This window comes from Perognathus longimembris, chromosome 1, assembly GCF_023159225.1.
Source record: "Perognathus longimembris pacificus isolate PPM17 chromosome 1, ASM2315922v1, whole genome shotgun sequence".
NCBI lineage: Eukaryota > Metazoa > Chordata > Mammalia > Rodentia > Heteromyidae > Perognathus > Perognathus longimembris.
In genome coordinates, this window is record NC_063161.1 from 36,447,203 (window position 1) to 36,469,592 (window position 22,390).

General features: G+C 39.6%; 1 protein-coding gene and 1 pseudogene across 2 annotated transcripts; one reads left to right on the top strand and one right to left on the bottom strand.

The window, feature by feature from the left end:
• Nucleotides 1–4,290: 4,290 nt before the first annotated feature.
• Yeats4 (YEATS domain containing 4) lies at nucleotides 4,291–21,627 on the bottom strand. 2 transcript variants are annotated; one of them, XM_048359803.1, is made up of 7 exons: nucleotides 21,435–21,627; nucleotides 14,874–14,969; nucleotides 11,895–11,961; nucleotides 11,700–11,794; nucleotides 9,880–9,972; nucleotides 9,706–9,793; nucleotides 4,291–4,932 (listed from the first exon to the last, which is right to left on the bottom strand). In XM_048359803.1, the coding sequence occupies exons 1-7, from the start codon at nucleotides 21,495–21,497 to the stop codon at nucleotides 4,763–4,765; spliced, it is 672 nt and encodes a 223-aa protein (XP_048215760.1). In that variant the 5' UTR covers nucleotides 21,498–21,627; the 3' UTR covers nucleotides 4,291–4,762. The 2 variants fall into 2 exon arrangements, with proteins under 2 accessions (XP_048215760.1, XP_048215751.1); XM_048359794.1 differs by having other exon boundaries at nucleotides 14,874–14,993; nucleotides 21,252–21,550.
• LOC125361395 lies at nucleotides 16,186–16,995 on the top strand (annotated as a pseudogene).
• Nucleotides 21,628–22,390: the final 763 nt, after the last annotated feature.

Genomic DNA, 22,390 nt, shown 5'->3' on the forward strand with positions numbered 1-22,390 from the left:
GCTTGATCTGCTGATATACTACCTCTTAAACCACACACGTAGTCTTGCATTTTGCTGCTTAATGGGAGATGGAGTCTCAAGAACTTTTTCTACCAGGACTGACTTTGAACCTCTTGATCCTTATGATTGTAAGTGTGAACCATCAACACCCAGTTTAACATTTTCTAATTTAAATCTATGATTAGTTTATTTACTGTTAGATATATTTAAACATTTTCTGACTCTGCCTTCTCAGTATCACAATGGCGGAGACTTTTATTCACTGGCAATGCTTTTTAACAATGTCTGGGACACACAAAGAACTCAATTAACACTGCTGAGTAAATGGTTAACTATTGTTATGGTTTGGATGTGAAGTCTCTTCCAAAAAAGGCTCATGTTAAAGGCTGGTCCCTAGCTTGTGGTGCTACTGAGAGGTGAGTGGATTATGAGGCCTTTGACCTAACCAATGGATGAATTCACTGATGTACTAATGAATAATTTGATCGGATTACCGAGACATGGCAGAACCTAGGAGATGAAACTTCCTTGGAAGTGTGAGAAAAACCTGTCTTTTCTATCAAACCAAAGTACCTCTATCTTGTATACTGATATTTCCTGGAATTATTTTTCGTCAGTCCTAGGGCTTGAACTCAGGGTCTGGGTGCTACCCCTGAGCCTCTCTGTGCTCAAGGCTAGCTCTCTACGACTTGAGCTACAGCACTACTTCTGGCTTTTTCTGAGTAGTTTGTTAAAGATATGAGTCTCACAGACTTTGCTACCCAGAGTGGCTTTGAACTTCAATGTTCAGATCTCAGCCTCCTGAGTAGCTAGGATTACAGATGTGAGTCACCAGTGCCTGGTTTTTTTCTTTAAAACGTCAATCATAACTATTACCTGTTTGCTACCAGACAGCCATGTTAGATATATGAATCTTGTGTTGAGTTAAAAAAATAAACTATAATTACCAGGTGTGTTGCTTGTGACCAGCTAGCCAGCCATGTTAGGGAGATAAGACTTTATCAAGGGAGTTAAAAATGAACAAAAGTGCAACTACCAGGTGTGTGTGTGTGTGTGTGTGTGTGTGTGTTCTCTGCTCTGATGCTCTGCCTCACCACAGGCCAACAGCAATAGACCTTAAGTTGATTCTCTCAAGTATTTCATCATAGTGATAATAAAGGATTCACATACCTATGAGACACAGATTAATGCATGCATATGTCAACTACACGATTTCAATTTATAGTTCCTATGTTGAATATACTATGGAGGCTACTTTTTCTGGGTGAGAAAAGCAGAGATGTTCAGAGTTGTTTGTTGACATAAAGCCTTAGGATAATTTCACTTAAATGAATCTTTTCAACAAAAGGGATGCTACACAAAGCCCTTCTTTGTGTGGTCTCAGTACTTGCTTTGGCAGTTGAGGACTGCGCTGTCCAGGTTGTGGCCTTGCACAAGTAGTCTTGATGGAATGTCCTGATTAGTTATCAATGGCCTAGAGCATCTTAGGAAATAACTTGTCAGTTCAAGTCTGACCATAGAGCAGCTTTTCATCTGCAGTGCTATTGAAATTCTTCTTGGGCCTCCATCCTCTGGCAACTCAAAAAAGCCCACACCCTCATGGTCGCTTTTGCCAACCTTTTACCATATTGATTGCTAAAAATACGTAACTTTTTCTTAAATGATGATGGCAATGATCACTCTGGTAATTTCCATCTTCATCCCAGTTTTTCAATCCTCATTCCACTTCCAGCTTTTTAGTTGTCAATTGGAAATAAGAACCTCACTTGCTTTCTTTCCTTCTCTGATCCAGCTTCCAACCTCAATCCTCCTGAGTAGCTAAGATTGCAGGCTTGGGTCACTGGCACCCAACCGAGGCACAAGTTTTAAATGAAGATGTCAAATGGATCCATTTTTCCTTTTGTTCCTTGCATTGTTTGTTTCTAAACCTTTTTATTCTTTTTAATGCTATTATAAATGGAATTGTTTTCAGACTGTCCATTCCAAGTACAGAGAAACTTGACTTTTGTATGCTGATCTTACCTCCTGCAGCCCTGCTGAACCCATTTATTATCTCTGTTTGTGTGCAGGCATGCGTACACACGTAGGTGTGTGTCTGATATATCTGTATAGATTCCTTAGGATTTTCTCTGGAGAAGGACAGATAATCTGTAACTGGAGATTATTTTACTTCTTTTCTTATCGGGATGGCTTTTATTCCTTTGCCTTGCTTAGTTGCCCTAGCCAAAACCTTGAGTGCAGTTTTGGATGCAGCAAACATGTCATTGCTGATTTTATGGGGAAAGGATCCAAGCTTTCATCATTATGTATGTTTCAGGTTGAGGAAATTCCTTTATATTATTAACTTATTGAGTGTTATCATAAAAGAGTACTGGATATGCTTTTGTGTGTGTGCAAGTCCTGGGGCTTGAACTCAGGGCCTGGGTGCTGTCCCTGAGCATTTTTGCTCAAGGCTAGCACTCTGCTATCTAAGCCACAGCTCCACTTCTGGCTTTGTAAGTGCATAATTGGACTTTCCTGCCTGGCTGGCTTTGAACCATTATCCTCAGATCTCAGACTCCTAAGTAGCTAGGATTACAGGCATGAGCCACCAGTATCCAGCTGGGTGTTCTTTTCTGCATCTATTCTGAAGACCATGGTTTTCTTTCTTATCCTGTATTCTACTTAATAATGATGTATTTATTGGCTAACTAAGGCTACTACAACTATCACACACAGGGTGGTTCAGTCAATATATATAATTTTCTTATAATTCTGCAGGCTTGAGTCTGAAGTCAAGGTTTGGACAGGATTCACTGCTCAGAGAAAGCTCTCCGGCTTTATGGCATTCTTTGGTATTATGATCTTCAGTGCTCCACTGTGCATTTCAGGGAAACTGAATGAGGGCTCCCTCTTGTGGCTCTTTTATTAATTACTTCTTTAAGGACATTGTAAATTCAATCATATTTTAAGATATTAGTGTTTTTGAGCTCCAACATGAATTCTAAAATCCATAGTACATTACTTTGACTAGATTGATATGTTGCGTCTTATATCCCTTGACATTGGAATCACTTAATCCATTTCATATGTGATTGGATTTGGTTTGCTAGAACTTTGTGGGAGGACTCTTTGCAAGTGGCCAGAATGTTAACCTTCTTCAGTAATATACTATACTATATATACTATATATATTATATGCTACATAATATATACTATATATACTATATATTCAGCACTATAATATACTATATATATATCAAAGTGTTTCACATTTGCTCCTTTATTCACTCATAAGCAGAATTCCACGAGATAGGTAGCATATCATTCACAGGGCAAAATGAAGTTCAGCAAAGTCTTACCCTAATTATAAATTTTCTACAGTACATAGTGTAAATTGGAATTTAAAACTACAAACAGGGGCTGGGGATATAGCCTAGTGGCAAGAGTGCCTGCCTCGGATACACGAGGCCCTAGGTTCGATTCCCCAGCACCACATATACAGAAAACGGCCAGAAGCGGCGCTGTGGCTCAAGTGGCAGAGTGCTAGCCTTGAGCGGGAAGAAGCCAGGAACAGTGCTCAGGCCCTGAGTCCAAGGCCCAGGACTGGCCAAAAAAAAAAAAAAAAAAACTACAAACAGGGATAACATTTAGGGAGAAGAAATAAAGCAAGACTGGTGAGAACAAAGCAACTTGGATAAGCTGGAAATTTAGAGTCAACTGAATGACAGTGATGCCAATGATGTAAGAAATAACAGCATCATCTGATCTGCAAAATGAGTAGAGATTTGAGGTTCGGTTCATGAATATAATTAAATCAAGGAGAGGAAATAATTCTCATTTATTTTGAGAACATGAGTTGACCATATTAACTGGAGGAGAATAAACCAAAAATCTGATGACAGGAATTTGGTTGGCTATATCAATAATAGTAAATCTCACCTTACAGATGCTTGGAACACTGGTTTCCTGAAAAGTGAATTTCCAAGCAGATTTCTAACTTTTTCACTAAGGCCAGCCTCAGACCAACACTAGTGACTCTTATCCTCATAGGCCTGGCAGACACTGAGGTGAGGGAAGGCTGCATGATGGCTGACACAGGTGTGCCAATCTCAAATCCCAGAGCATCCAGCTAGAAATTCTCTACCACAGAGACCTTCCCACACCCCCAAGGTACTTATAAATGCCACAACTTAAAAAGACATGAAGGATTTTCTTGAATAAAGCTATAATGTCACAATCTAGGAAGATAGGTTGTCTTGATGGAGTTCCAGAAAGACATCAGACAGAAACAGTCTAACAAGTCAAAACCATCTAAACCAGATCTATAAACTACATTTATTGAATATTTATGGGGCACATCATCTTATACAAATGAGGTAGAATGGGGGTGGACAACAACTTGAGAAGAAATTAAGTATATACACGAAATGGAAGTACAAAATTTGTACAAGTTACATTTTACAAAAAAATTTTCGATGCCTATTAAAAGGAAAATAAGCTTCATACATATTCCAATAAAAAATTTTAAAATTGTGCTCAACATCATAAAATGCCTACACACCATCCACTCTTGTATTGTATACATCTGTTTTCCATGAAACATTTCTTGAACAGTATGAATACTTTTGACTCTACTGCTGGAAAAAAATCCATGGTTGATCATTATACATATGCAGTTCTTTAAAAAACACCATAGCATTTGCAATAAGCCCATTTCTTCAGTTGTCAATGTTCACCTTATTTTCAGTTTAGCTTACTACCAATTTCGCTTCAGAATTGTTTATATGTCCTTTGTCTGATCATCTTCTTCAAGTTTCCTAATTTCATTTTTTAAACAATTTATAGTTTCACGACTTGCTTTTAATCGTTCCTTAAGCTCTGCAATTTCAAAGCTTGTTTTTTTCTTGGCAGCTTCTAATTTTTCTCTGGTTTTCACTTCCAGTTCTGCAACTAAGGAAGACAAATAAATGCTTCTAGTGAATGATTTCCTCTTTCTCACATTTCTTTCCCTCCCTCCCTTTCTTCCTCCCCCCCCCTTTTGTTTGTTAGTAGTGGGGCTTGAACTCAGAGCCTGGGCACTGTCTCTGACCTATTCTGTTCTATCACTTTGAGCCACAGCACCACTTCTGTTTTTCTGGTGGTTAACTGGAGAGAAGAGTTTCATAGACTTTCCTGCCTGGGCTGACTTTGAAGCACAATCCTCAGATCTCAGCCTCCTAAGTAGAGGAGGTGTTGAGCCACCAGCACCCAGCTCTTTCTCACATTTATAAGCTATGTCATTGAGTAATAAAAGAAGCATTTCCTTAGGTCAGTGCTGCCAGGATGAATTGTAGACAAGGTACAATATATACAGGTGGGTGGGAAAAGGTCTAACTTTAGAAAGTTTAAATTTCTAACAGAAGATCTATCTAAGCTGTTCCTACAACTAAGAATGAAATTCTGGCCATTAATTCACAGTTAAGTTCTTTTTTTTTTCTTTTCTCTATGTTCATATTACTTTGGAGATAGAGGGTTTTGCAGGCTCAAGAGACATGAGCTAATGGAAAATTATTTCTAACTTAAGTAAATTAGAACGCAGAGAAGCCCATGTCCTTTTTTCTTTTTCCAGTCCTGGGCCTTGAACTCAGGGTCTGAGCACTGTCCCTGGCTTCTTTTTGCTCAAGGCTACACTCTGCCACTTGAGCCACTTCTGGCAGTTTTCTATATATGTGATGCTGAGGAATCTAACCCAGGGCTTCATGTATCCGAGGCAAGCACTCTTGCCACTAGGCCATATTCCCAGACTTCCCCCCCCACCCCCCGCCCAATGTCCTTTTTTCAAAAGTATCAGCAACTGTCAAGATTTGAATTCCAGATCTACCACTTATTGACTGTGATACTCTATGGATTATTTCAACTTCACACTATGATTTCAACACTTATAAAACAGAAATCTCAATGGCATTACTCCCATACTATTTCTTGAGAAGATTTTATATGAAATATCTACAATATTGTCTGGTAAATTAAATGCCCTATCGACCATTATGATGACACAGGAGAACAAAGGAACATTAAATTATATTTGCAAATTTCTGGGTGCTGGCTATATACAATAGTAGATCACTTGTATGAGGCTCTGGATTCAATCCTCAGCACAGTTTTAAAAAAAGCAAACACAATAGCTGGATATATCAAAAAATTACTCAAGAAAATGTCATTTTTGTAAAATATACATCTATAAGAATATGCAATTGGCTAGTATTGGTTTAGAAAGAAATGCCTACTTGCACCCAATAGCACCATCTTGTGCCATTTTAGGTAATTACTGCTGAAGTACAATGGCAATTTACAAAATAACAAGACAGTCACTAATCAGAAGCAAAATGGTGAAAAAACCCAATTTTGAAATCAGAAAGATTTAAGCCAAATTCAGTAAGGTAGAAAATGTGGACAACTCTCAGTATCCTTCAATTTTTTTTTCTATATGATACAGTTAAAATGAGGTGTTTCTAAAAGGATTTATGTGGACTAAGTGAATTTTATCAAAAACATTCAGCACTTAAAAACTACGCAGCAAGGGGCTGGGAATATGGCCTAGTGGTAGAGTGCCTGCCTTATATACATGGGTTCGATTCCTCAGCACCACATATATAGAAAAAGCCAGAAGTGGCGCTGTGGCTCAAGTGGTAGAGTGCTAGCCTTGAGCAAAAAAGAAGCTAGGGACAGTGCTCAGGCCCTGAGTTCAAGCCCCACGACTGGCAAAAAAAAAAAAAAAGGGACATGTCCCCCTTTCCCCCCCAAAATACACAGCAAACAAAAATATTTTCCTTATTGTTCTCATTGTTATTAATTTGGTTTTGTGACATTTTTAGCACAAGCACATTTTTTATACTGTCAAAATAATCTGTTTTGGGCCTTTGTTTTTTTTTTTTTTTTTTAATGATATTGGGGTTTGAACTCAGTCATGTACTTACTTGCTAAGTGAGTGCCCTACCACTTTAGTCATGCCCCAGACTTAATTTCCTTCCTTGCTTTTTTGTTATTGCTGTCGGAAACAAGGTCATTGCTGGGCTATGTAGGTCAGGCTGGCCCTGAACTCCTGATTCTCCTACCTCAGCCTCCTAAATGTTGGGGCTGCAGGGACATACCACCAACACCTAGCCCCACAGTGCCTTTGACTAAGCAGAAGTTTTTATTCCCTACTTCAGTCAAAATAAACAAATAGAACAAAACAAAGCAATATTTTCCAATCTATACTGAGTGACAGGTATTTTGTTAGATGTTGGGGTAAAGTAATAGAGAAGACAAAGGAAGCAAGTGTATGAATTAACATCTCAGTTGAGAAGAAACCAATCCAAAGAAGAATTGTGACTTTTGTATAGTAGTATGTATTACCAGTTAGGAGCATAGCCTAAGACATGAGGCTTTTATTCAAAGAGAAAAACTAGTTAATGTTTTGGGTTTAAATGCAGGCCCACTGGTAATTTGGGTTAAGGCATTAAATCTCTCTCTGCCTATAAAATGGGACTAATACTACTACCTTATTGTTAGGGTCCTTAAGAGTATTCAGTAAGTCAGGAAATGCAAAACACTTGTCTGATAGAATAAGTCCTCAGGTGACATTCATTATCATTTTTTTAAACTCCCTGTGGAGACAATTATTACACTAAAGTTAGACCATTAATCCTTAAATTAAAAAAATAGTGCCTTATGGTTATTTTTTTGTTGCCAGTAACAGAGCTTGTACCCAGAGGTCTCGTGCTTTTGATTGGCTTGTTTACTCAGTTCACTCTACCACTTTACCCACACTTCCACATTGGCTTTTTGCTGGTTAACTAAAGATGAAGTCTCATAGACTTTTCTGCCCCAGCTCTCTTCAAATTGGGATCCTCTAGGTCTCAGTCTCTTGAGTAGCTAAAATTAATAAGTACAAACCACTGGTGGCCAGGTAAAAATACCTTCTTGATCTGAGACTTTAAAATGCCAACACCCTTTTCATCAATATATCCAATTACAAGGTTTTCAGGCATCCTAAAGTTTAAAATCACTTCTGTATCTTTCCCCCCCAACTCGTTACTTCCCAGACTTTCCCTCTCTGTAAGAACCAATTATGTTTCTTAGGTGGGGAGGTATTTCTTAGGCCTTCACCATCCTTTGCTTATTTTTTCTCCTACACTTATTATAATTTAAACCATCAGCAAATTCTATAGTACCTATCTTCAAAGTAGGGAGAATCTGCCCCTTTCTCCCTGCCGCCATCACTCTGACCCAGACACTGTTACTTCTGGATTATTCAAACATCCTCCCAACTACTCTGCTTTAGAGTCTATTCTCAACACAGCAGTCAGGGGGATAGTTTGAAAATGCTAGTCTGATGTTCACACCCTAGCTTAATACCCACAAAACGACTTTACATCTCATTCAATCTAACAATCTTAATTCCTCAGTATGACCTGAGTCCCCTATGAACTTTCTGGTGTCTTCTCCCTTTCTCCTGTCCACTTTTCTTTGTTGGCACACCAGGCATGCTCTTGCCTTGTGCCCTTGATGCTCCTTATACATCTATTATTCTTTCCTCAGATCACTACTTTACTTTTCTAGGTCCTCAAATGCTATAGTTCCAGGAAGCATTTATTGACCCTAAATGTGAAACTCCAGCCATTTCCTTCCACCAAAGTTGCTTCCTGCTCTATTTTATTTTTTTCCAATCACTACTTTATATTTCAGTGTTCTATTTACTTAATGCCTGTCCTCACTACAATGTAAGCCACATGAAGGCAAGGCTTTTGTCAGATCTGGATGCTCCTCTATCCTTGGAACCTAGATGAATATTTGGCATCTAAGTGATGCTCAATAATACTATACAACTTTTTGTATATATTGTAAATTCAGTAAAGGAAATGACTGAAGGAGCTGTGACACAAACATTAACAGAGAGATGGAAAACAGGCTAATTCTTGAAGGCCAACTGCAAACAACTGGCAGTAAATAAATGGAGTGATGCACAGAGATTTTGAGACCATATTAGCCTAAAGGCAAGTATTACTACTTATCAATGTGGCATTCAGGTATCTAACACTCAAGCATGATCTGAACAACAGTGCACGAAAAGTATAATTATGTTTGGTAATGTATTTTTGTTAACAAAATAAAAATGGCTATGTAGGGGCTGGGAATATGGCCTAGTGGCAAGAGTGCTCGCCTCATATACATGAAGCCCTGGGTTCGATTCCCCAGCACCACACATATAGAAAATGGCCAGAAGTGGCGCTGTGGCTCAAGTGGCAGGGTGCTAGCCTTGAGCAAGAAGAAGCCAGGGATAGTGCTCAGGCCCTGAGTCCAAGACCCAGGACTGGCCAGGAAAAAAAAAAAAAAAAGGCTATGTAATAGGCTGGTTAAGTAAGAATAATGAAATTATTTTTGTTAACAAAAACTAGGAAACAGAAAGTGACTAAGTGATAGGCTGGTTACGTAAGGCTAAAGAAAAGCGTTCCTTAAACATAATTAGGAAGGAAAATAGAGAATCAGTATTTCAGAGAATATGAAAGGCTTTCACTTTTATGAAAGTAGGCCTATTACAGGATCAATTTAAAACATTCCTCTATTTGTTCTACAGTAGCATATGCCTTAATTTTAACTCCTAAGAAATATATAATTAAAAGATTAATGGCTGCTAACCCAACATCCTTTCACCAATGTAGAACACACTATTTTTCAGGATTGTGAATACATGGTACTTACATTCGGTTTCATGTTTATAGGCTCCTAATGTTAGCTGGCGAGATGTTGTTAGTAACTGCTGCATCATTGCTGTTGGGTCTTGAAATATCTTGAGATTAAAAAAAAAAAAAAGCCCAGTAACTTCAAAATTCTCCAACTTAAAATGCTTTCAAAACATATACTACAGAATCATACCATTTCATCATAGAACTCTGAAACCACTGTCTTTTTCCCCAGCATTGCATTGGTATCTGACTGGAACAGCTTTAATAGGTGATAAAGGGTTACCTGTAATATAAAAACATGTCACACCAATATAATTGCTTTCATCATCATGAAACACCGTCATTTCTTTTTTGTTTAAAAAAGCCTATCTCAAAATACTGTGCAAGGTAGTTTCAAATCCACATATCCACTTATGTGTATAATGCATCCTGGACAAAATTACCTTCTATTTTTTTTCCCCAATCCCATCTATCCCCACCCCTACCAATCCTATCAAGTTTCCTAGTTACACTTTTGTGCATTTACATTGAGTACTGTGACTGAAATCCCACCAATCCTCTTCTCACTAGCCTACACTATCATTTCTAGTTGAATTAGAGATTAGAATTGGTAAAAACATCAAATTCAGGATCTTGATTAAACTAAAACTTATTGTAGCAAGTCACTCCTTTCATTTTCATATTAGATACCACCATCCATCCATTTAGGTTAGCATGAACTTTTATTTTTTATATTTTTTTAGCATGAACTTTTAAAAATTATTTTGTATTGTTCTACAGAGGGATTATAGTTACATAAATTAGGTAATAGTACATTTCTTTTTGGACAATGTCACCCCTTCCCTCACTCTCTCCAGTTTTTCCCTCCTGTCCCTACCCACAAGTTGTATAGTTCATTTTCAACATAGTATCTACTGAGTATCACTGATACACCCGTTCACCCTTTGTCCCTCCATTTCTGTGACCCCTTGTCCTCCCAAAGACAGAGAAATGAATAAACAAGACAAACAGAAAACTAAAGTAGCAACAAAGAAAAAAACCTCGTTTCTATTCCCTGGAGTTCATTTCCATATTATTTTATGTTACCAGATGTACACAGGTGTTGTGTCTTTGTGTTCCTTTCCTAGTAATATTTTCCTTTGGGCTCATTGTGTGACTATCTGGAGTAACACAAATGGTTTGAGGAAAAATCCATTTAGGCTTCTAGAGAATAACTATACATAAAAATAACAAAAGATACAGTTACAGGAATTAAACCTGGAGGAGCTAGGAATATGGCCTAATGGTAGAGTGCTTGTCTCACATACATGAAGCTCTGGGTTCGATTCCTAAGCACCACATAAAAAGAAAAAGCAAGAAATGGCGCTGTGGCTCAAGTGGTAGAGTGCTAGCCTTGAGCAAAACGAAGCCAGAGACCATGCTCAGGCCCTGAGTCCAAGCCCCAGGACTGGCAAAAAAAAAAATCCTGGAAAACCACTAAGATATGAACTACTTTCTCTACAAAAGTAAAATTTGATTAACTATTATTACTGTCTATGAAGAGTCAAGTTTACAAATTTATTGGAAAAAAAGATTTCAAGCCAGATATCAGTGGCTCACATCTATAATCCTAGATACTCAGGAGGCTGAGATCTGAGGATCTTGGTTCCAAGCTAGCTTAGGCAGACAAATCTGCAAGATTCTTCCCCAGAAGAGCTGTGGCTCAAGTGGTAGATAGAGTGCCAGCTGCCAGCTTTGAGTGGAAAGGCTAAGAAAGCATTCAGGTCCTGAGTTCTGAAGTTAAGCCCTAGTATGGACGGAGACGGACACACACACACACACACATTCACACACAGAATATGGAAGGGGCTAGGCATGAGTGACTATTGTGGGTAATCCAAGCAATTCAGGAGGCTGAGATCTGAGGATCACTGTTGGAAGCCAGAATGGGTAGACAAATCCACCTAGTGATTACATATTCACAGTCACTAAAATAACTGTCTTTTACTTGCAAAGATTAACATTACTCACAGGTCTTTCATTAGGGTCAATGAAAAATATTTTGATGATTATTTCAAATTCACCCCATCCTGTTTCAGTAATTTCATATGGAGGCTTAGTAACAACTAAAGAGAAGGAGGAAAAACAACAAACAATTGTAAGTACAGATTTAATTTCATGGTACTTTTTAACTTTGTATATTGTGAATCAGAAGTTATACTATACCTCTTAAAGGATTACCATAGCTTTCATGTAATTTAAACTGGATTTTCTTCACATATGCTGACATATCCTAAAACATAGAAAAATTCATTAGTTCTACTATTTACCTATAAAAATCAGGATGGCAATACATTAAGAATATTATTCTGTTTTTATAAAATACATCCCTTTAAATTTTATGGAATCTAATTTAAAAAACAAACAAATATGAGTTAGATAAGTATAAGCATAAGCAAGCCAAAGAGGAGTATTGAAAATTTGAGGCCCATTTGAGCAACTTAGTATGACCCTGTAAAAATGTCTTTAAAGGGCCGGGGAACTGGGCACACCTGTAATCCCAGCCACTCAAGAGGTTCAGATCTAAGGACTGCGGTTTGAAGCCAGCCCAGGCAGGAAAGTCTGTGAGACTCTCATCTCTAATTATATTACAGAAAAAGCCAGAAATGGCACTGTGGCTGAAGTGGTGCAGTACTACCCTTGAACAAAAGAGCTTAGGAATAGCACCAGGTCCTGAGTTCAAGGCCAAGGAAAGCCAAAGGGGGAAAAAAGTGTAATTCAAACTATACTTCAGTGATACCTTATTACCTTAGATATGTCCCCTGTTACACTGTATTCTTTCTTTTTTTTTTTTAATTTTTTTTTTGGCCAGTCCTGGGCCTTGGACTCAGGGCCTGAGCACTGTCCCTGGCTTCCTTTTGCTCAAGGCTAGCACTCTGCCACTTGAGCCACAGCATCACTTCTGGCCGTTTTCTGTATATGTGGTGCTGGAGAATCGAACCCAGGGCCTCATGTATACAAGGCAAGCTCTCTTGCCACTAGGCCATATCTCCAGCCCCTGTAAGTATTCTTTCTGAGGAAGATTTACATAAGCACTTTTGACTTTCAGTAATACTTCCCTGATCATACAAATAGCTGGGCAAGTATCAAAACTGCTGTATCAGACACTAGTTATCAATACTAAGTTAACCTATTGCCTCAGGCAATGGGTTATTATAGAGTAGAAATTTACCTATAACCGAATGGTTTTTATATTCAAAGATTTGTAATCACCATAATCAATTTCACCGGCTGGGAATATGGCCTAGTGGCAAGAGTGCTTGCCTCATATACATGAGGCCCTGGGTTCGATTCCCCAGCACCACATATACAGAAAATGGCCAGAAGTGGCGCTGTGGCTCAAGTGGCAGAGTGCTAGCCTTGAGCAAAAAAGAAGCCAGGGGACAGTGCTCAGGCCCTGAGTTCACGGCCTAGGACTGGCCAAAAAAAACAACAACAAAAAAACATAATCAATTTCACCATCAATAAAACATTTCTTATCACACAAGAATAAATTTCTCTCTAGGAGCAACTTCTAACTTCCCTCTTACTTCCACTCACTGACAACCATTAATTTGTTTTCTGTGCCTATTAATGTGCCCTTTCAAGGCCTGGGAATATGGCCTAGTGGCAAAGTGCTCACCTCGTATACATGAAGCCCTGGGTTCGATTCCTCAGCACCATATATATAGAAAAAAGCTGGAAGTGGCACTGTGGCTCAAAAGGTAGAGTGCTAGCCTTGAGCAAAAAGAAGCCAGGGACAGTGCTCAAGCCCTGAGTCCATGCTCCAGGACTGGCAACAAAAACAAAAGAAAACAAAGAATGTGCCCTTTCAGAACATTTCCTATAAAGGGTGTCATATAATAGATAGCATTTTATGTCTGCCCTTTTTTGATTAGCATAATGTGTTCGATTTTCATCCACATGTTAGTTTATATTAGAACTTGATTTCCTTTTATGGCCTAATAATATTCCACTTCGTAGATATACATTTTATTTACCCACTCATCAGTGGAGAGACATGAGTTCTTTCTACTTTTTCATTATCTGAATTATGCTGCTACATTCACACACACACTGAATAATTTATTCAATTCAGTAAATATCTGTTAAATACTATGTACTGGCTGTTTTCCAGGCACCAGATTTAGCATCTGAAATAAGAGTACCAGTAATCAGATTACAGTACATCTGTTTTCTACACTCTCTGAAGGCTTATTATACATCATTACTGTATTAGCTGCTATTCCTTAAGTACCTGATTAAATACCATATTAAGATAAATGTGATATTTGGTAAATATATACCTGTCCTATCTTTGTAAAAGGTTAACTTGTTACCTTAATTTCGTTAGAAAACATTTTATTTATTTATTTATTGATTGCTCGATGCTAGCACTCTACCTCTTGAGTCACAGAGCCACTTCCAGCTTTTTTTTTTCTTATTATGTGGTGCTAAGGAATGGAACCTAGGGCTTCGTGCTTGCTAGGCAAGCACTCTACTACTAAGCCACATTCCCAGCCCCAGAAAGCATTTTTAGAAAACTGATTTGTTTGGTTTTTTGTTGCCAGTCCTGGGGCTTGAACTTAGGGCCTGAGCACTGTCCCTGGCTTCTTTCTGCTCAAGGCTAGCACTCTGCCACTTGAGCCACAGCGCCACTTCCGACTTTTTCTATATATGTGGTGCTAAGGAATCAAACCTAGGGCTTCATGTGTACAAGGCGAACACTTTACCACTAGGCCATATTCCCATCTCCTAGAAAACTGATTTCTAAAAGTACATGAAGATTAGAGTTCTCACTTTATTCTTTTTTTTTTTAATTTTTTTTTATTTTGGCCAGTCCTGGGCCTTGGACTCAGGGCCTGAGCACTGTCCCTGGCTTCCTTTTGCTCAAGGCTAGCACTCTGCCACTTGAGCCACAATGCCACTTCTGGCCATTTTCTGTATATGTGGTGCTGGGGAATCGAACCCAGGGCCTCACGTATACAAGGCAAGCTCTCTTGCCACTAGGCCATATCCCCAGCCCCCTCACTTTATTCTTGAAGAAAAAGTTTTGGGGCAGCATTCCTATAATGGGCCAATTACATAACTGTTACTACAAAAGAATAATACAATATATTTTCAAGCAAAACTACTTCAAAAAATGTTAGAAGAACAAGTGCCTACCTCATTTCTATATGGTTTTACATACACTGTCCACTGGTGGGTATGTCCATCTTCTTCTCTTTTCTTCCCAAAATATCGAGCAACATTACCATAAACTATTGGTTTAACAATAGTAACACCCTAAGAGAAAAATTACAATTTTGTTAACATAGATTTTTCTCAAATCTATTTCAGATATTCTAGTTTCATATAAACATAAGTAAACAGATTATATTATAATGCTCCCTATTTGAAAGTGTTTTAAATCACCATGTAAAGCACCTGAGAGTTTTATTGAATGAAACAAAAGGTCCTTTACTTAATAACCTGAAAGCAAGGTTCCAAAAAAAAAAAAAAAGGAAGGAAGAAAAACTGATGGTAACAACCTTATTAATTAGTTTACCGTAGTATTAACTAAAGCATAGGACAAAAGTTAAAAGCAGCCAGGTGCCAGTGCCTTACTCCTGTATCCTAGCTACTCAAGAGGCTAAGATCTGATCTGAGGATCACGGTTCAAAGCCAGCCTGGGCAGGAAAGTCTCCAATTATCTCCAATTAACCACCAGAAAAACAGAAGTGGCTCTGTGGCAAGTGGTAGAGCGCTAGCCTTTTGCTGAAGAGCTTGGGGGACAGTGCCCAGGCCCAGAGTTCAAGCCCCATGACTGACCAAAAAAAAAGTTAAAGGCAGGTAAGACTGACTGGAATACACTGTATACATGTGTGGAAATGCAAACTTGAAACCCCTCCTCATTCAACTACTGTATACTAACAACAACAAAAAAACAAAACCCAAAAAAATCAGAAGCAGTATATGTGAGAAACTCAGGTAGAAGAAAGGGCAAGGGCTGGGAATATGGCCTCGTGGCAAGAGTGCTTGCCTCCTACACATGAAGCTCTCGGTTCGATTCCCCAGCACAACACATATGGAAAATGGCCAGAAGGGGCGCTGTGGCTCAGGTGGCAGAGTGCTAGCCTTGAGCGGGAAGAAGCCAGGGACAGTGCTCAGGCCCTGAGTCCAAGGCCCAGGACTGGCCAAAAAAAAAAAAAAAAGAAAGGGCAAACACTTTCTGTTCTATTCCTAAGTATGTTATGGTTTGGATATGATATTCACCCTCAAAAGGCTCAGGTATTGAAAACTCGGTCCCCAGGCTGGTGGAACTATGAAGAGGTGATTTTTGAGATACCAATGTTATTATCCAAGTTAAAAGCTGAATGGCTGGTTAGGAAGGTGAGGCCTCATTGGAGAAAGTAAGTCATTGGGGTTACCTTAAGAGGATATATCTTGTCCCTGGCTCCTATCTCTCTCTGTCCCCCTTTTCCCTCCTCATTCTTCTCTCTGCACTCCCTCCCCCCCACTCCCTGCTTCTGTCCACAGTGAGGTAAGCAGCTTTGTTTAGCATTCCTACCAAGATGTTCAGCCTTGTCTGGGGCATGTAGAAATGGGACTAAATGACCCTGAACTGAAACCTCTGAAGCATGAGCTAACACAAGTCTTTACTCCTTCAAAATTGGTTCTTTCAAGTATTTTGTCATAGCGAGCTGTTTGCTAACACATAACTGTATTTACTTTGGTCCTGTAAGAAAAAGAAGTAACTAGAACTAGAACTTCAAACCCATAATTTAAAATGCTAAGAGGCTTTTAAAAACTGAAATCATTGCTTTTTCGGCCATTGCTGAAGCAGGAGCGGCCAAAATGAAGTTCAATCCCTTTGTCACTTCTGACCGAAGCAAGAACCAGAAAAGGCATTTCAATGCATTTTCCCACATTCACAGGAAGACATTTTCCCCTCTTTCCAAAGAGCTGAGACAGAAGTACAATGTGCAGTCTATGCCCATCCGGAAGGATGATGAAGTGCAGGTTGTATGGGGACACTACAAAGGTCAGCAGATTGGCAAAGTAGTCCAGGTTTACAGGAAGAAGTATGTCATCTACCCCGAACAGGTACAACAGGAAAAGGTCAATAGCACCTCTGACCATGTGGGCATTCACTCCAGCAAGGTGGTGATCACCAGGCTGAAACTAGACAAAAGACTAGAACGTCGCATTCCTGGAACAGAACGCCAAATCCTGCCAAGTAGGAAAAGAAAAGGGCAAATATAAGGAAGAAACAATTGAAAAGATGTAGGAATGAAGTAATTTTATATACAACTTTCATTAAAATAATATAGAAAAAAATGAAATCATTTAAATATAAGTAATCATTTAAATATAAACAAGGGGGTGTTTCTTTGTTGCTGTTTTTGTTCTTTCCTTTTTGTTCTGTTTATTCCTTTATATGTCTTTGGGAGTGTAAAGGGAAACATAGAAATGGAGGGACAACAGGCGAACAAATGCAGCAATGGTACTCACTGGAACTATGTCAAAAATGAACTGTACAGGGGCTGGGAATATGGCCTAGTGGCAAGAGTGCTTGCCTCCAACACATGAAACTCTCGGTTCGATTCCCCAGCACCACATAAATGGAAAACGGCCAGAAGGGGCGCTGTGGCTCAGGTGGCAGAGTGCTAGCCTTGAGCGGGAAGAAGCCAGGGACAGTGCTCAGGCCCTGAGTCCAAGGCCCAGGACTGGCCAAAAAAAAAAAAAAAATGAACTGTACAACTTGTATGGGGATGGGAGGGAAAAACTGGGAAAGAACTAGAAAGGAAGGAGTGATGTTGTACAATAAGAAATGTACTCTTTACATGGCTTATGTAACTGTAACCCCTCTGTACACCACCTTGATAATAACAACACAAAATTGAAAATAAATAAATGCTATACTAAGTATTGCAATTGGGATTCAGATATGGCAAAGATGGTAACACTCATCCAATGGCTACAACTATTCCTAGTTCTGGAACAACCTACAAGTTTCTCTTCATATCTGATTAGCATTAAGGCAATGAATTTTGAAAGAAGATGGAAAGAAGAGATTAAAAGTTTCAAGTGAGCCGGGAATCAATGGCTCACACCTGTAATTTTAGCTACTCAGGAGGCTGAGATCTGAGGATTGCAGTCCAAAGGCAACCCAGATAAGTCTGTGAGACTTTTACCTCCAATCAACTACCAGAAAACCAGAAGTGGTGCTATGGCTCAGATTGGTAGAACACTAGTCTTGAGTAAAAAGCTCAGGGGCAGCACTCAGGCCCTGAGTTCAAGGCCACAACCAACAATAACAACAAAAAAGTTTCAAGTGAAAAGAACATAGGGGTTGCACAGGGATCTGAAACCAACTGTCCAACAGTAGTAATGCATCTGAAGCACTGTGTCAATATAATCAATAACTAATAAGTAGTAAAACAATGGGAAACTTTTTTAAGAGTGATTTTAATTTTTTATTGTTATTATAAAGGTAATGTTCAGAGGGGTTACAGTTACATAAGTCAGGTAAAGAATACATTTCTTTTTGGACAATGTCACCCCTTCCCTCTAGCTGTCTCCCAGCTTTTCCCTCCAATCCCCACCCACCAACTGTAGAGTTCATTTTCAACATAGTATCTAGTAGTTACCACTGCTGCATTTGTTTATCATTTGTCCCTCCATCTCTGTGTCTCTCCTTACACTCTCAAAGACATAAATGAACAAACAAGACAAAAAAAAAAGAACAGCAACAAAGAAAAAAAACGTTTCCATTTCCTAGAGGTCATTTCAATAAATACTATTTTGTATGATCAGATGCACATAGATGAGAGTGATTTTAGTAATACCTCTAAGATAGGCTACACTAAGAGACTAAGCTACAAGATGTATCAACATAGTCTTTTCCTTCACTTTCCTAGATTTTCTCATCCTTACTTATAAATTCCCAATGTTTCTCTTTTTGAGCTTTCTATTCTGACCTATCTTCATATTCATTAATCTACCATAACATGTACTAAGCATCATAGCCCAATTCAATTGTACAAGAATGAACTTTTAACTATTAGTTGAACAATTGGTGACAAGACTTCTCAGCCTATCTGGTTTCATACAGTTTTGTTTTTGTGACTTTGTTGATGTGTTCAGGTTAGTGTAAATAATACATGAAGTGACTGCTGATCCATGTTGCATTTGGAAAAATATTGCAGACAGCCTGGTTTAATTATTCTGGTGCTTTCTATAAAGCTTTGGAACGGTCTTAGAAGCATGCAAGCTGCTTAAGTAGCTTTCTATTTCAACCGATCACATCAGATTTTTTTCTGTATAAATACATCTTTTTTATTTTGCTATTATTAATCTTTTTTTAAATTTTTTATTGTCAAACTGATTTAGAGAGGTTATAGTTTCATACATTAGGCATTGGATACATTTCTTGTACTGTTCGTTAACTCCTCCCTCATTTCCCCCCTCCTTTCCTCCCCCTTTCCCTTTGCCCCCCATGCGTTGTTCAGTTCATTTACACCAAACAGTTTTGCAAGTATTGCTTTTGTAGTCATTTGTCTTTTTTTTTTTTTTTTTTTTTTTTTGGCCAGTCCTGGGGCTTGGACTCAGGGCTCTGAGCACTGTCCCTGGCTTGTTTTTGCTCAAGGCTAGCACTCTGCCACTTGAGCCACAGCGCCACTTCTGGCCGTTTTCTGTATATGTGGTGCTGGGGAATCGAACCCAGGGCCTCATGTATACGAGGCAAGCTCTCTTGCCACTAGGCCATATCCCCAGCCCCTCATTTGACTTTTTTTACCCTGTGTCTCTTGATTTTGGTATTCCCTCTCAGTTTCCTAGTTCTAATATCAGTATACACGGTTTCCAATGTACTCAGATAAGATACAGAGATAGTGCAGGTACACCACAGGAAGGGGATACACATAGCACGTTGAAAGTAGTTACAACAGTGATATAACAATGGGAAACTTTTAAATTATGGCTGGATAGCTAAATCCAAAAGCCACAAATCTTAAGTTGCTTTAGAAAAAGGCAAGCAATTTTTATGTATGAGTAAGTACTACAGAAGACACTGGCTGATAACCATCAACAGGGCCTCAAGTTCAAGGCTTGATTGAAGGAGTATACAATGTGCTAACCTAAGTCCCATAACTGCTATACGTTGTTAGGCAATTGCAGAGTTCATCAATGACAAAGATAAAATTTATCTAAATTGGAAAAGATATCCATAAGATCACGTAGCAATCATCAGGGAGAAATAAATCGTTAATTTTAAAGCTTTATGTAACTATTTTTGGTGGAAAACCATTAGCGGATTGCAGGCTTAACTTCTTTAAATCATCTGAAACTTACAGGCTTGTAAAGCCTAACAGTATAAAAAGGCCTATTCCTTCTTCCCCAAAATCTCATGTTTCAATCCTTCTTTTCTTTGTACTAGTTTTCTGGTTCCAGAACCTTGCCTAAAGTTTAAGGCAAAATGTTCATGTTTCTGAAGCCTCTGGTACTATGAACTTTTGACCAGGCATCTTTCCCCTCCTATTAAATCTCAGCTGCTTCTGGAATTTTCAAAGAATTTCCATTTTACATGTGCTATTAAAACAGGAATAGCTGTATATACACTAGAAATACATGTAAAAATATGATACAGATTAGACCTCAAAAATAACTATTAGTAGACTTGTGCAAACATGGAAAATTCCTTTTGAAAGAAAAATTCCTTTCCGTAGTAAAATTTAGAATCAGAAGGAACATAAAAATTGATCAGGAACCAGTATGTCCCTTATTAAAAAAAAAAATCAACAAACCTAGCAAGTCACCTACCTTGTTAACTGTAATCCTAGCTATTTAGAAGGTTGAGATCTGAAGATCGAAGTGCAAAGCCAGACCAGGCAGAAAAGACCAGGAGACACATCTCCATTTAATGAGCATAAAAAGCTGGAAGTGGAGGCGCGGCTCCAGTGGTAGAGCTGCAGCCTTGACAGGAAAAAGCTAATTGAGAGCTTGAAGGCTTGAGATCAAGCCCTAGTACTGACACAATAAATGAAGAGCGTGTGCAAGAAGGTGGGTGGAAATAAAGCAGTGTCCAACATTACGACAGGATCTATGACAAAATACTACATAGGACAAAGCTAACATTTACTCCGGGTTCCCTAAGTGCGGGGCTCACTGTGAAGTTCTTGGCTTGACAGAAGGCTTTGTAAACCGGCAGTCGAGCAAGTCTGTGTGTAAATCCTCGATTTATGATTCATGGCCAGCATCTGGAAACCCTGTAAGCGCTCAGGACCTACACGGGGCTGCCGCTATCCGCCCGACCCCGGCGGGTGGCACCCCTCACTTCACCGAAGACCTGGGCTGGCAGCTAAGGGGCAGTAGCCAATACAGCCGGACCCTCCAAGCGTCCACTCGGTCCCGCGCCAACCCAGCTACTTCCGGTCACGTGAGAGAGTTGGGGGCGGGAGAGAGGCGGTGACCACGGAAGTCGGGATTCCAACGCTGAGTTTTTACTCAATCGTTCGGTTCCAGCCTGAGTAGAAACGGCGCGGAAGGGACCCGAGCACTGACCTTTACTCTCCCGCCAGAGTCAGGCCCAAATTCGGCCATTCTCTTGAACATATTGTCCCACGGAAGAAGCCGCCGCCGCCTGGAAAGAGACTGGGGCCGCCGGGGTCGCCGCTCCCCTCAGAGGCCCCGCTCCTCCCGCGCGGGCCCAGACACTAGGGGATCCGGATGAGTGAGGGCGGCTCACGGAAGCTCGTGGCGCTGAGCAGAGGCCAACTCCTCTGGGCCGGCGGCATCCGGGTAGGCCATTCAGTCAGGTGCGGACCAGGAGAGGAATGGAAGGCGGGACAACGGCAGCAGCGGAGACGCCGCCGTGCGCCGGCGCAATGAGATCTCGCGCACACTGCGCACGCGCCTTGGCGCTGCTATGCCAACAGGACCGCGCTCCAGGAGTTCCAGACTAGATGAGGAGGATGGAAGGAAGGAAGGTTATTAATATTATCAATCAATGATTTCGGAAACTTCACCCAAGCAGAAAGATATGGCATTTCACACTGAAAGATCCTACCAGGCAGCAAGTGCACAAATGAAAACCGATCCATGTGGGAGCATGTGGAATTGAAACCCCTTTATACAATTAAAAGATAGATTTTTTTAATACCCGTATAAACAGTAACCAGGGTATTCGGATGAGATATAGTGGTAGCGGGGGTACAACCACAGGAAGGGAATATAAGAGAAACAAAACTAAACAAAACAAATAGACAAGAAAAAAATATGGGGAAGGCAAAGGGAATATCAAAATTGAGAGACAAAGGACAAAAAGACAAACCATTCCAAAAGCAATACTTACAAATCCATTTGGTGTAAATCAACTGCACAACACTTGGAGGGGAGAAGGATAGGGGGAAATAAGGGAGGAGGTAACAAGTTGCACAAGAAATGTACTCACTGCCTTACATATGAATCTGTAACCCCTCTGTAACACACTTTGACAGTACAGAAAAAAAAGATTAAAAAAAAAATATAATGAAAAGAACAGAAGACCTCACACACACTTTAATGTACACTGGAATCAATAGCTTCAGATTGCTCAAGATCATCGGAATTTGGCAAATGTAGTGCTACTTAACATTCTGAAGGAAAACACTTCTAGTCTTCAGTACTCATCCATTTACCAAGTGTGGTTATGACCTAGTGGC